General features: G+C 35.2%; 1 protein-coding gene across 2 annotated transcripts in view; it reads left to right on the plus strand.

The window, feature by feature from the left end:
* PIGK (phosphatidylinositol glycan anchor biosynthesis class K) overlaps positions 1–15,956 on the plus strand; it is a 125,524-nt gene that overhangs the window by 40,036 nt on the left and 69,532 nt on the right. The window contains exons 5-10 of one of the 2 annotated variants that reach the window (XM_047726584.1): positions 135–246; positions 3,101–3,197; positions 5,766–5,883; positions 7,207–7,317; positions 11,418–11,590; positions 11,955–11,958. In XM_047726584.1, the coding sequence (XP_047582540.1) occupies positions 135–246; positions 3,101–3,197; positions 5,766–5,883; positions 7,207–7,317; positions 11,418–11,590; positions 11,955–11,958 (615 nt within the window). The remainder of the gene's footprint in view (positions 1–134; positions 247–3,100; positions 3,198–5,765; positions 5,884–7,206; positions 7,318–11,417; positions 11,591–11,954; positions 11,959–15,956) is intronic. The other variant, XM_047726582.1, reaches the window with a different exon arrangement.

Here is a 15,956-nt window from a genome sequence, read left to right on the forward strand (position 1 = left end):
TTTTATTTGAGTTATATTTCACTTTATGCTGAATAATATATAGAGAAAGAAGAAGGAACGTTTTTGGAAAAAAAAAAAAATTATCATGTTTCCCCTGATTCTGTTTCATCCCAATTTCTTCTTTTTTTTTGCAGGTAACTGTGGAGAATTTTTTACGGGTATTAACTGGCAGAATCCCACCTAGTACTCCTCGGTCAAAACGTCTTCTTTCTGATGATAGGAGCAATATTCTTATTTATATGACAGGTAATTTGAGAATTTAGGTATTTAGAAATAGAATACATATCCATCTTCATGGAAAGATATTTAAACACCTTAAATGAGTTTTGGTTAAAATTGTTTTGTAGTTCTCTTTTCTCATATGACAACTTGAAATATTTGGAGACAGCATAACATTTTCTACTGTCCCTTGATGTATTCACTCTTTTTTTTTTTTTTTTTTTACTATTACCCTGGTACAGCTTATCACCTTTTTTTAATTTCATAACCCTGCTATAGCCTTGTTGCCTTCAGTTTTGTCTCCTGTTAATCATCCTACTAAAATAGTAAAAATTATAAATCTGTCCTTTTTCTGCATAAAACTTTACAATGATTTCCTGTTGATGGAGTCTTAAATTTTAGTATGTATAAGGATTATTTGAATGCAGATACTCAGGTCTTTAAAATTCTGATTTAGGTTTGGTCCAGGGTAGGGCTTATGAACCTGCACTTTAAGTATGTTCCCCACATATAAACTTTGATAGTCTTTTGTCTATACTTTGAGGACTACTGGAGATAAAGTCTTAATAATATTAGTTATTTTTATTATTTATTTATTTATATATGTAATATATAATGTATAATAATATATGTTATATTTAGTGATATTATTTATTTCACTTTAGTTCTTGCACCTTCTCTAATTTTCTTCTAGGACTGCTTCTGTCCTCCAAACATTTGGTTAAGCTATTGCCTTTGTTTATTGATGTCTTCTCAGTTCACTTTGCCTACCTGATTATTCCTTACCTTTTTAGTCTTAGCTCTGGAGTCACCGCCTTTGCTGATTTTCCTCTGCAAGTCTAGGGTGACCTGTATCTCCAGTTGCCTGGGACAGTCATAGTTTATACCTATTATCCTAATGTAATAGTACCTCCCTTTTCCTTCAGAAGTGTCTTGCTATATATATTATAATTGCCGAGAGACACTGCTTATCTCCCTGGTTGGTGTAGGCTCTCCTCTCACTCCCATGTTAATCTGTAGTTTCTATATGAGCATTTAACTTACTACTTTCTTATCTGGCTATTTATTGCCTTCATTACATTTTGAACTCCCAAGATGTCATTGATAATGGGGTTTTCACCTTTTTATTTCCAGTGCTGTGTTTTATGGTAGTATTCGGTAAGTATGATTGTTGACCAAACGGTATTTAAAAATGTTTTTGGAGGGCATTCCATTCAACTGATGATAAAACGTTTGCAGAATGGTTTTTAGATGTCACACAGCAGGATGATTACTGACTTCTACTTGGTGATTTACTTTTCTTTGTCTATCGTGTTGCATTTACTTACAGCTTTTCAGATTCAATGAATTTATAAACTTTATAAATTAACTTAGCACAGCTAAGTCTGGAAAATTTCCACTTTAGTTTATCTGACAGTTATAAGAAAATGTCAAGCTTTTGTGGCAAATATTATAAAGTACAGTCTTATAGTTTAGTTTTATCTGATGTACTAAACTAAACATACAATTTTTTTTCTAAATCTATGGATCTTCTTTCAGGATAAGTCCAGGTGTGTAAGAAACTCCAATAGTCCAAGACAGAATTTGATAAACTATGGCCCATGGAAGGTTGTCTGTTTTAGAAATAAGGTTGTATTAGAACCAGTTGTATCCATTTGTTTTACATATTGTCTGTGGCTGTTTTTACGCTACAGTGGCAAGATTCCAGTAGTTGCAACAGAGACCATGTGGCCCATAAGTCTAAAACATTTATTACCTGGCCCTTTACAGAAAATTTGCCAACCCAGGTAAGAGACTAGGAGGGCTGACAATTATAATAAAATGATAATGGCACTAGCCATTAATGAGGCTTATTGTACCTCAGGCAATCAATATAAATCAATGTGTGTATGAATTCATTTCATCCTTACAGCAATCCAAAGATTTAGGTGCTGTTGTATATAGTTATGTGGGTTGTGCACTGCACATAAGTGTTTGGCTAGGGGTTGAGTGGGAGCTGTAATCTAGTATATGTTTGCACATAGTAAAATGTGTGCCCTGCCATAGAGTCGTTCTAATAGAAGAAAGAAGTATCATATTTCCCCCACAAAGACATAACTACTAATCACTTTTGAGTTCACAGAACTGGATATATTCAGAGGGGCCACTGAAAAAGATTTTTCTACTTTGATGCCCTGTGAGAAGTACCTTTTTAAAAAATTCACACAAAGGAACTTTATATGCATGCTAATGACAGTGCTGATATATTTCTTATTTCACAGCTAGGGAAACTGAGGCATAGAAAGATAAACTTATTTGCCTAAGTTAACACAATCATTAAGTGGCAAAGCTAGCATTTGAATCCAGACAGACTGGCTATATTCATGGATTCTAAATGTCACAGTCTTCTGGTCAGCTCTCATGGGACAGTTGTTGATAGTAGTAAAAACTTTAAATGTGAGAACAACACTTCAGTAGTATAGCATTTCAAGTATACTCTGAATAATACTAGCATACTATTGGGACCAACCAAGTGTTTGTAACTCCTTTCTCACCAAAATGTGTGCCTGGTTTTGAGAAATTATTTATCTATAGAAACTCACTTCTGACATAATAATGGAGCCAGTGCAAAAATATAAATGTGCTTTTATAGAATGGAATGATAGAAGAATTTATAAAGGTATTATATCTGCTATTTTTTGCATAGTCGATCATTATTTTATTTTTAATTGGTTGTAATAGAAAATTATTTTTTGTTTTCATAGTACTTTTCATTTTAGAGTATAAAAATAACAAGTGATACTAAAATATTGCCATGAATGAAGTAAATGTTTATATCTGGATATATGCAGTTTGCATTTAAAAAATGCATGTATTTGATCTTTTTAACTCTTCCTACAAGGACATGGTGGAAATGGTTTCTTGAAATTTCAAGATTCTGAAGAAATTACCAACATAGAACTTGCAGATGCTTTTGAGCAAATGTGGCAAAAAAGACGGTAATTAGCAAATGACTGCTTTTCTTCTCCTTCTTTTTTTTTTTTGTTTTTGAAGATTTTATATATTTATTTGACAGAGAGAGAGAGAGTCAGTGAGAAAGGGAATACAAGCAGGGGGAGTGGGAGAGAGAGAAGCAGGCTCTTCCTGCTGATCAGGGAGCCTGATGTGGGGCTTGATCCCAGAACCCTGGGATTATGACCTGAGCCGAAGGCAGATGCTTAACGACTGAGCCACCCAGGTGCCCCATCAAATGACTACTTTTCGTAAGATAAATTAGTACCTGTTTTTTTATGGTTAGTAGATTTGTAGATCCTATTTTATGAGATTTTAACTTATTTTAATATAACTTCTTCTACTCTACTAGATCTATGTTTGTTATTTCTACTGAACTATTTTTAAAAGAAACCTCAGTGTTATTAAAGAGCATAAAAACAAGTTGGGTGCCTGGGTGGCTCATTGGGTTAGGCCGCTGCCTTCGGCTCAGGTCATGATCTCAGGTTGCTGGGATCAAGCCCTGCATTAGTTTCTCTGCTCAGCGGGGAGACTGCTTCCTTCTCTCTCTCTCTCTGCCTACTTGTGATCTCTCTCTCTGTGTGTCAAATAAATAAATAAAATCTTAAAAAAAAAAAACAAGTTAACCTCTTTAGACCATCTCCCTGTTATTTAGCAATGTTTTGGGAGGAAATTAGAGTACTACCAAACAAGTTCCCCTTTATGTAAGGGGATTGTGAACGTATATTTATTTTCCAGCTTCAGCCTCTTGTTACTTTTTGTACATTCTCTGACTCTCCACATGATAGCAATACGTTATTTCTTCTTTGGAAAAAATGCTGAAATAATGATTAATATAATACTTATAGCCTAACTCACATCAAGGATGACATATTGTTAGTGATCCATGGTAAGCACCTCTCTAGTCGAAAGTTGTCATATGAATGTAAGTGAATATAAAGCAGCGGAAATGCTTTTAACTTGGTTACCTTCAATAACCACTTACAGGTTACCTTCTAAAAACATGGTGCAGAAAGGAATATGATACATATTCTGCCTTCGCAGTGTTTAAAATCTAGTGGAAAAGAAATGTGTATACAACTCTGCTGCAATTAAATGTAAATATTGAATTATATGCATAAGCAGAATAAATGGAAATGTTGAAGGGAAGCTTTTGCTAGGTACTGGTTTTATCTTATTCATAGTTTACATTTCCTGGATATATACAAGGTACTAGGCACTGTTTTATATATATTGTCTTGTTTAATATCAATAACAACCCTATGAGGTAGATACTACTATTATTCCTATTTTCACACGCGAGTAAATTGAGACATAAATAGATTAACTTGCCAGATTTTGCACAACTAGTAAGTCCAGCACTAAGACTCATTCCTAAGTGCTCCAGTCATTTTACTGTACTGCCCATCAAAACTGTAGATGTTTCTGACCCTCAGGGGCGTCCACAGATTTTTTTCTCAGAACAGATACATCATCTGACTTCTTCCTTTTATCATCTGCTTAGATATTGTGGCACCAGATTGCTCACTTTCTTTTCTAGGTGCAATGTTAGCTGTTTACCTAGATCAGGTGTCTGAGCGAAACCTTTGAGAAATGTATCTGCTCCCTACTTTCACCAACTAGGAAGCTCATTCTAAAATACAGAGCCAATTATGTTATTTTCACTTGAAAAAAACCCTGTTTGGCTTCCTCAGACTTAACAGGGATGAGATCCATACTTCATATGAGGTAGTACATAGATTGACCCCACCATACCTTTTTGAAACTAATTTCCTCCATTTCCCCAAATTTACTGTAAATTCTCATTATATAGTACTATTCCTCTTTTCTAAAACAATTATACTTTTTCAATTTAGTTCCCTTAGTAGAACCTTATTCCTTTCTTGGAATGTGCTATTCCTTTCTTTGTTAGTTAAAATAACTTACCCTTCATTGCCCAGGCCAGGCATCACCTTTCTCTGACCTGCCTTTCTTTACAGTCCCCCCTCTTCCTTTCTCAGTGCTGTTAGAGCACTTTGACTTTTTTAGACTCTAAGCTATGTGAGGACAGGGACTGCTGTATCCCCAGCTTAGGGGATACATACTATAGGCTCTAGTAACTATTTGTGATTCTTACCACATTCCATTTGGTTAAATGTTTATGTGTCTCTTTTCCAGTTAGATTTTAAGCTTTTTGAGTATGGTGACTAAGTCCTGTATTTTTTTTCCTGAATCTGGCTCATTTTCTAGGACAGCCTGGGTGCCAAATAAGTGTTTCTTGAATTGAATATTCATTTGGATTCTGAATCGTGTGGCCAAGATAAGGGAAGGGGAAATAACTGGGGCAGCCACTATGTGGTACAACCTGTTGAGGTCATTTCCTTGGACAAGATTATAGCTTTAATATTTCTAATGTCAAATTTGTGATGGGAATTCTGAAACTTGCAAATTTTTAACTAATAAAATGACTAAGATATGACTTAAACATCTTATGTTATGCAAGTAATGTAAAAATATCAGTTAATGTTTGATTAACAGCATTATTCATGTTAAAGATAGTACCACTTTTCTTTCAGCTACAACGAGTTACTGTTTATTATTGATACTTGTCAAGGAGCATCCATGTATGAACGATTCTATTCTCCTAACATAATGGCTTTAGCTAGTAGCCAAGTGGGAGAAGATTCACTCTCGGTAGGTGCATATTTCCCATTTGCAAACTGCGTTGTCTTTGGAATATGTAGCTATTTTGGAAATCACTTGTATGCTTTATGAATATATATATATATACATATATATATATATACACACACACACATACATTATTCTTAGACTTTTTAATACCTTAGAAGGAAATTTTGATTGCTTTTATTTTTTTTTTAATTTTTTTTTTTTAAGATTTTTTATTTATTTATTTGACAGAGAGAGAGCACAAGCAGGCAGAGAGGCAGGCAGAGAGAGAGGAGGAAGCAGGCTCCCTGCCGAGCAGAGAGCCCGATGCGGGGCTCGATCCCAGGACCCTGAGATCATGACCCGAGCCGAAGGCAGCGGCTTAACCCACTGAGCCACCCAGGCGCCCCTGCTTTTAAAATATTTTCTTTTAATGATGTTGTTTGACATATATTCTTTTTTCTGCTTTGCTTTTAAAAATATTATAAAATTACAATTATAAAATAATTATAAAAATGTATAATTGACTATAATATTGTGTTAGTTTCAGCTGTACAACATAATGATTCAATATTTGTATATATTGCAAAATGATCATAATAAGTCTAGTTAACATTTATCATCAGACCAAAAAAAAAAAAAAAGGCACCATATATAGTTATAGAATTTTTCTCTTTCTTGTGATGAGAACTTTTAAGGTATAATTCCTTAGTAACTTTTAAATGTGCAGTACTGTATTATTAACTGTAGCCACCATGCTGTACATTATATCCCATGTCTTATTTATTTTATAACTGGAGTTTGTCCCTTTGGCTCCCTTCACCCATTTGGTCTACCCTCCGCCTCTCATCTCTGGCAACCACCGTTTGTTCTCTGTATCTATAAGGTTGGTTTTTGTTCTTGTCGTTGTTTTTAGATTACACATATAAGGGAGATCATATGGTATTTGTCTTTCTCTGACTTATTTCATTTAGTATAATGACCTCAAGATCCATCCAGATTACACATATAAGGGAGATCATATGGTATTTGTCTTTCTCTGACTTATTTCATTTAGTATAATGACCTCAAGATCCGTCCATGTTGCCACAATGGCAAGATTTATTTCTTTCCTTCCTTTCCTTTCCTTTTTTTTTCTTTTCTTTTCTTTTCTTTTCTTTTCTTTTCTTTCTTTCTTTCTTTCTTTCTTTCTTTCTTTCTTTCTTTCTTTCTTTTTTCTTTTCTTTTCTTTTCTTTTCTCTTCTCTTCTCTTCTCTTCTCTTCTCTTCTCTTCTCTTCTCTTTTCTTTTCTTTTCTTTTCTTTCGGGCTGAATAATATGCCATAGTATATGCTTTGTTTTTTCATAGCATCAACCTGATCCTGCAATTGGAGTCCACCTTATGGATAGATACACATTTTATGTCTTGGAATTTTTGGAAGAAATTAATCCAGCTAGCCAAACGAATATGAATGACCTTGTAAGTATTTCCTTGATTTGATTAAAGCACATAGGTATGCTTAATTGATAAGTGAAGTCCTTTATTCCCTGTACTGCCAGGATACTGTTTCTTACATTGAACAGTAGCCTTTTAAACTGTTTTGAATCTCCCTCTATAGTATTTCTCTCTCTTTACTACAGGAGGCCTAAAGTTTAGCCTGTTTAACTTGTTACTTTCATTCATTTGCTCATGCTCTTTTCTCTACCAGAAATGTACTTTTTTAGATTCATCCACTGAAATTCTACCTATACTTTGGGTGTCAAATCAGATCCTGCCTCCTCCAGGAATATTCCCATAGTTCTTCCCTGTTGGAATTTAAGTAAGATAAATAAGTTTTTCAGAGCTTTATTTCTCGTCTACCATTTATTGTAGTCTGCCTTTTTTTGAACTTACTGAGTGTGAGTAATAGGGCATTCTTGGAAGAATTTTTTTTTGTCCATCCTTCAACTTCTAGTACAGTGTTTGTTTGTTTGTTTTTTAAGATTTTATTTATTTACTTGAGAGAGTGGGCAAAAGCAAAGGGAGGGGCAGAGGCAGAGGGAGAAGCAAGCTCCCCGCAGAGCTGGGAGCCTGATTCTGGGCTTGATCCCAGGATCCTGGGATCATGACCTGAGCTGAAGGAAGACGCTTTACTGACTGAGCCACCCAGGTGCCCTAGTACAGTGTTTTGATGAGGTTTCTTGAACTTAGTTCAGTCTTTTTTTCCTGGCTTTTCTGTGCTTCTTGGATCCTTAAATAAATCTACTTTGAAGTTGCTATTGAAAGTAGGCATAATAAAAAAGCTTGAAATAGCGATTCTAGATTGGATGATTACTGAGCATCTATGACTTATCTTCTTTTTTTCATTAATTTATACCCTGTTCTTTTATTCATAAATATTTTTTGAGTTTGGGCTACGTGCCAGCCACTGGCTCTATCCTAGTGAAGGAGACAGGCACTGTCTCTGCCTTCATGGAGCTTCAGAATGAAAGGGAGGCCAAGTAGACTGGGCTTGGAACTCACATATCAGCCAAGCAGCTTTGCATTGATCTCTTTTATCATATAGAAATGTTTTAGATAATTTTTTTAATTAAAGAAGTTTTGCAAAATTCTAAAAATCACTGTTATAAGCTGTTATATTTGATAACATAGGATTACTTGCTACATTTTGGAGATTATATATTTGATGCCTGTTAAATCTTAATGTGAACTTGTTACAATATTACTTTGTAAGAAAACTATAGTCACCTAAATTCTAGTTACTTTAGTTTTTAGATTTATTCCCATTTTTAATTATATATTGTATATTTTATTTAATACGTGATATACTGTCTCAAAAGTTTACAATACATGCACCTCACACTTCAAACGTCTAATGGATTTTTTTTAAAAAAATAACTTCTTCCTTTGAAATCATATAGGAAAGACTGAAGAAACTTATTTTTTTTAGAAACTTATTTTTTTATGTGTTTATTTTTTTCCACAATTGCTGTACAGTTTTTAATAAACATTCCTCACTAATATCTTGTTCCCTACTTCTGTTTTTTTAATTGAATGATGGTTATTTTAATCTTGTTCAGTAAGAATGATCCACTTTTTTGAAGTTAAATATTCTATTGATTTGATATATCTTAAGATGTTGTGGAATAATACCTATTCTGTTGGATTATGTGTGTATAGGGAATTTGTTGGGTATCAGCTGTATTCAGAGTACAATATTAGGAGCTTCGTGGGCAGCAACATTAGAAGAGGTGGTCCTTGCCCACTTAAAAATTTATCGTGTCATTGGTAACAGCTGAAAAGCACATTTATAGAGTATCACCTATTAAATGAAGTCTTTGGATCTTCCAGGTAATTTTATTTCTTTTGTGTAACTGTTGCTATGTACCTTTAAGATGCTTTTAGTATTGTACTGTAATTGTTTATATTTGTGACATTCCCTTGAGGCTTTGAGGTTCTTAAGTAAGAAGTAAATGGACCATTGTCTATGCTTCTCACTACCTACAGAATTGAATTATAGTACCTGGTATATTTATAGTTCTCAGTGAATATTTGTAATGAATGATGGAAGGACGTGACAACCATGCACATTTGTATGGTTCCTTTAAATATAATGGGTTTGGTGTTTACAGTTTTTCTTGAGAGAAGTAGATTTTTGGGTTTGAAAGAAGCAAAATATAGCATATTCTAGGAAAATGGAATACGTGCAGAGGCATGGAAGTCGGAATCCTTGTCTTCAGTAGTAAGCATATGATCTGGCTAGAGTGTGAGGATTCTGTAAATAAAGGAGATTACTAGAAATTAATGTTGCTGAGGCTAAGGAAATCATATTGATAGGATAAAATATCTTGAAGGAAAAATAACTTCATAGAAAGTGGAAGTATACTCATTTTAGCAGCAGAGAAGGTAATACTTTTTATCTTATTCCCAAGCTCATTTGCCTATGCTTTTCCTCCTGGTACTTAAGAAAGTCCACCAAGTTGCTGGCTCATACAGGAATGCCTTCAGTATACATAGGACTTCAATCTTTGTGTATTTTGTTTTATCTTTTACTATGTTTCTTCAACCTTCAATCTGTATTGTCCTTCCTGTTTGGCATTTCCCTTTCTAAAGTAAGTTTGGCATTTTACTCTCTCCCCATCCTTTTTGCCTTCATTGCCTCTTTATATTCTAATCTCTTCTTTGTATTTTCTTTTATTGTTTTCCTAAATCAGGAAGGTATTGTGATATTAGGCCAGTGACTTAATCTTTTTGAGCTTTAGTTTTAAGTAGAGATAATAATCTTAATATACCTCACAGTTATTAGTAGTTTAAATCAGAGTATCTATAAATTGCTTCACACAGTGCTTGGATCACTAGTTTCATAAATTCTAGCTGCTCTGCCCTTCTCCACCCATCTCCCATCATATTAGTAATTATCTGTATATATCTTCTTGTCTCCATAGGTGGGCAAGTACTGTGGGCTGTAGGCCCTTACTGCAGTCTTGTCATGGTTTTCTTCGTATATTCTGTGCTTTTGCCAAACTAGGTTATTTGCCTTACACATCTTTGCAGCTGCTCCTGAAGAATGTTATTTCCCATCTGTAATCTCCCTTTTCCTTCAGAATGTAGCTTAAATCCCACTCTTTCTTTTTTCTTATCCTCAGACTATGAGAAGTTTATCCTTTTCTGAAGTAGAACCTGTCACCTTTTTTCCCCTACCTCTCTATGTTTATTCATCTCTGACTTGACTTAAGGCCTTGAAGATAGGACCATGTTCTGTCAACTTTTGTATCCTTTGTGGAAGTAACAGTATGAAATATACGTAGTAGATGTTTTATCTGCTTTGCTGAGTGAATGAGTACATGTTTATCCCTGGTAATTCACTGATGTGGAATATTGGGGATATGATTAACATAGACATTTTCATGAGACCTGTGTGAGATCTCTGTGAAGTTGTGGTTTTTCAGGCTATATTCTTTGAGGACTAGAGTGTCTGGAGGTGCTTTGGATTTATTTTCATTATGGCTAAACTAAGAAATTTGCCGCCCACTGAGATGAATGTAGATGCAGAAAAAAAGCAGCTCTTTTCATAGTATTACATATAAATTCTTGGTAAATTTAAAAGTTCAAAATATATTTTGTAGCATATGATCCAAAAAAGTGCATGTTTTTTTCCCCTCCCTGGTCTGCTTCCCTTTTTGTCACCTGCTCTAATGTCTGTATAGCTTTCTTAGAATATCAAGTACTACTGTAGCAAAGAAACTTTAATCTTTAAAATCAGAAGCTTCTTTAGATTGGGAGAGCTTTAAAAATACTCTATAATCAGGGTGCCTGGGTGGGTTAGTCAGTTGAGCATCTGATCCTAGTTTTGGCTTAGGTCAGGATCTTGGGGTCATGGGATTGTGCATCATCTTGGGCTCCATGCTTGGCGGGGAGTCTGCTTAGGATTCTCTGCCTCTCCTTCCGCCCCTTCCCCTACTCACTCACTCACTCTCTCTCTCTTATAGATAAATAAATCATTAAAAAAATACACTATAGTCTACTATACTGTGTTATTGAATTGATAAAAGTTGTATGTATATGTGTATATTTATTATTGTTATATATATGTTTTTCAGTTTCAGGTATGTCCTAGAAGTCTCTGTGTGTCTACCCCTGGACATCGCACTGACCTTTTTCAGAGGGATCCTAAAAATGTCTTGATAACTGATTTTTTTGGAAGTGTACGGAAAGTGGAAATTACAACAGAGACTATAAGTTTGCAACCAGATTTAGAAATCATGGAAAGCAGGTATTTATCTTGAATTATTATTTTCTTAGAATATTCTAGTCTCATGATTTATAAATTTTTATGTAACATGATGTTACATAATATTGAGATGAACGTTGGTGTTTCTTAATAAAACTACACATTTCTACCCAATCTTCATTTTATGTAGGCCCTACGCTTTTCAGGTTTATGGGCAAAAGCTATAAATATTAGGCGGAAGCTACGATCATGATTAGAATTATGTTGTAGTTCCAAAATACAGTGTTCATAGTAGTGATTTGAGGCTTGCTCAAAAGGCATAAAACTTTCTTTGTAACTGGCTGAGAGCCATACTTTCATTAGTGGAGGTATGTATAATAGTTCAGAAGACTTCATGAAAGGGCAGATATGTGAATGTTTCAAACATTAATACTCTAATGAGTGTATATGCTTTGACCTATTGCAGTAGAATGGATTACCTGAAGTGACATTGAATCGGGAAGTTGGCAGCTGGGCATTTAGGGTGTAATAAGGGCCCTAGGAATCCGGCAGATGTAAGACAGATAAACATAAAAAGGGAAGCGAGTGCCAAAAGTCATATTTCAAATACATATTTCAGACTATAAAACAGTGCTTCCATGTTCAGAATTTCTGTGGGTTCCAGCAATCTGGTTACCTCTCTGACTGCTGTAATATTTTGGTTCCTACAGTCTGGGTCGTTTATGAGCCTGGGTCAGTGGTATCTCTGGCTTTTCTCTAGTTTTATATTCTGTTAATCTGGAACAGTTTATCTGGAGCTGTTGTAAATTTGGAGTGACCCTCTCCATCAACAGGTGCCACTGTTTCTGCTTTATTTGGGGGCTCTTGGTAATTCATTGGGGAAAGGATGGGAGGTATACACCAGATACTCCTCTTTTGGGGAGCAGACGGTGTGAGTGTGCAGTGAATGCGCGTGCATGCACACATATGTAGATGTGTGTACAGATGTGTATGAGAGAGTGCAAAACCTGGAGAAAGGGAGATTGAGAAAAATTAATTGATTTGGGGTATGTGAATTTTAGAAATATGTGTAATGTTTCATTTATATTTTTCTACTGTAAACATTTTTAAAGGCAAAATACTTTGTTAGGTTTCAGTAGTGTCTCATTTTATAGCCTCTTTCTTGAAATAGATAATGTGTTTTACTAGCATTAAACTGTGGTGTTATTTATGATTCTCTAATGCTATCTATTGGAAACTCATACTCCTATGAACTTTTCTGGGCTGGTAACTGGCAACATAAATTACTCTCAGTTTTGAAAATTTCAAAGACTTGTGTAATTGAGCTTATAAATGTTTTAGAGATAAAAAAACTAGCACAAAATGCATCTTTTTTGAAGATTTAAAGTTGATATTATTATTAATCATTCTATTCTGGATATTCAAAGCCTTGGACCTTTTCTTTTCCATTTCCTATCGATATTGGCTTCAGAATTTTTTTTTAAGACATCAGATGACATTCTACAGCAATATCAGTTTTATTTATTTTATTATATTTTATTTCTTAAGATTTTACTTATTTATTTGAGAGAGAGAGACAGAGCATGAACAGGAGGTAGGAGACAGAGGGAGAGGGAGAAGCAGACTCTCCACTGAGCTCGATCCCAGGACCCTGAGATCATGACCTGAGCTGAAGGTAGATGCTTAACCAACTGAGCCACCTAGGTGCCCCTTATTTGTTATTTTAAATACTGAATTTCAGATTGCCCTTGTAAAATAGCTAAACCTAATTTAATACTTAGCAACTAAAATTGAAATATGTCTTTTACCAATTTTATTTTGTAATTTTCCTTGAATTCAAGCCTATGAGATTGTAAGATACATCTTCTCTTAACCATATAAACATTGAATTAATTTACTTTAAAAAGCTGAGACGATCTTTATACTTCTTCTGACTTATTTTCTGTTCTCTCCTTTTAACACAATGTTAAATATGCAGTAAGTATACATAAAAATGATTTCAGTGGAATCTGATGGGTTTCATTATATATTCTGGAAGAGTGGAATTTTGTCTTATAAATTATCTGCATGTATTAGTTCCAGAGCAGAAACTGTTGGTGCTGAAAATTATCTTAATTTATCTTTAATCGAGGAGAAAATTTTGAGCATCAGAGCCAGACACCAGGCACAGTTGAATTATAGCACCCTCTAGTGTTTATAAATAAATTTTATTTAGAATATTGTGTACAGATGGTTTCATGATCACTGGTATAAGTTATCCAGTTAATTTAAGAGAATTAAGTTTCCAGCATGATTCAGGAATTTTTAAGTGGATGCTATCAGTGTTGTATGTAGGTGGTATTTATATGCAAATAAAATGGCAATCAGATATTTGTTTAGAGAAAATTACATTCATGAGAGGCCAGATATCATAAAAATATTTTATTAAGAAAATTATGGGTTTGGGGCGCCTGGGTGGCTGAGTGGGTTAAGCCTCTGCCTTCAGCTCAGGTCATGATCTCAGGGTCTTGGGATCGAGTCCCACATCGGGCTCTCTGCTCAGCAGTGAGCCTGCTTCCCCCTCTCTCTGCCTGCCTCTCTGCCTGCTTCTCTGCCTGCTTGTGATCTCTCTCTCTGTCAAATAAAAAAAAAAAATGAAAGAAAGAAAATTATGGGTTAAAATATATATGTATTTTTCAGATCTTAGGTTAAAAATGTCAATACAGTCACTATTACTAAAATTGGCAGTTATGCTTTTTTTTTTTTTTTAAGATTTTATTTATTCATTTTACAGACAGAGATCACAAGTAGGCAGAGAGGCAGGCAGAGAGAGAGAGGAGGAAGCAAGCTCCCTGGTGAGCAGAGAGCCCGACGCGGGGCTTGATCCCAGGGCCCTGGGACCATGACCTGAGCCGAAGGCAGCGGCTTTAACCCACTGAGCCACCCAGGCGCCCCGGCAGTTATGCTTTTAAAAATACTACCATTTACGTGTTAGGAAAACAATGGAGTTGGTTCATTCAGACTGTTCATATTTCATATTTTACATACAAAAGTATACTAGACTAAACTCAAATATGATGGGGAACTTTACTTAGTACATAAAATTGATGTTATGATATGATATTGTTATGTGTCTTCTGAAACAGATATTGAGTAAGGTACAGTCATGAAGTTAATGATAACACTTTGTTTCTGCAGGTGTCTTTGTAGTTGTGTGATTAATTTGTTTGCAAGAACAGATGGCACAAAATAAGGATTGATTGCAGGAAGTTTCACTTATGTAACTTGATTCTACAGTGCTTCATTTGAGTATACATAGATTGGCTTTTGATAAGTAGGTAGACAATAGCCTGTGCTCCTGAAGGAGTTGGGCTTTATAGAATCTAGTGATAAGTCCATGTTAGCATCATTCAGATTACCGGTTTTGTGCCCTTACTGTATGGAGGAAAGAGCCCCTAACTTGTGGATGTCAAAAGATAGGCACATTTTAGTGTTACAAAATGTAGAAATCTAAGTTTAGTAGGCATTGCCCAAGAAAAAAGGGAATCCAGGACAGTATTAACTTACCTAGTCTGACTTTTGCTTTAGGCTCTAAATTTGGGGACTTGATTCTATTTATGAATGTTTTGTTGCTGTAATTTTATTGTTATACTAGAATTTCTTTCTCTTTGGAGGCAGTCTTTAGCAATCGAATTTTTTTGAGTCTAGCAGGAAATTTGAGACTGGACTTTTTTCTTACAGATTTCTTACAGACCTCCAACAGAGGGGTAGCATATGGCCTCCTCAAGGTCAGTTTATGTTTTGAACACCAGAACAGGCCTCTTTCAAGGGCTTGTTCAACAAGTCCCCCCCACAGGTAGATCAAAGATCAGACAGTTGCTGCCACAGTCATAATATTTTGAGCCCTTTCTATGTGCTTCATGCTTTATATGACGCATTAGCTAGAACTGTTGAGTTGTAAATAATGGGATCTAACCTGAGCTATGTTATTTCGTTAAGGATATTTGTTATACAGATAATTCTGTGTTTTATGGATCCCAGGGACTGACCCCAAGAAGGGCCTAGAAATAGGAACCAGATGTCAGTCAGAAGCGGAGGCAGCACTTTCTCCATCTCCCTGTTGTTTTAGTCTTTTCTTCCTCTGCTGCTCTGGCCGTTTGTGGGGCAGAATGGGTACATACCACTGCTCTAGAAATTTATATCTCTTCTGTTGATGATAAAGCGCAGATAGAGAATAAACTTGCTCATTCCTGATTCCAGGCTTCCTGGAGACATCATCATTAGCCAGCTTGGGTCAGGTATCCACTTTTGGTCCAGCTGGGCAGTAGTGGGGTCGTAGGACACAAAATCAGGGCTTCTGGGGAGTCCACCTTATGTGTATAAGTCCCCCAAAAGGGTCTTGAGAGCTAGGCAGATATCCTTTATATTA

This window comes from Lutra lutra, chromosome 4, assembly GCF_902655055.1.
Source record: "Lutra lutra chromosome 4, mLutLut1.2, whole genome shotgun sequence".
Taxonomy (NCBI): Eukaryota; Metazoa; Chordata; class Mammalia; order Carnivora; family Mustelidae; genus Lutra; species Lutra lutra.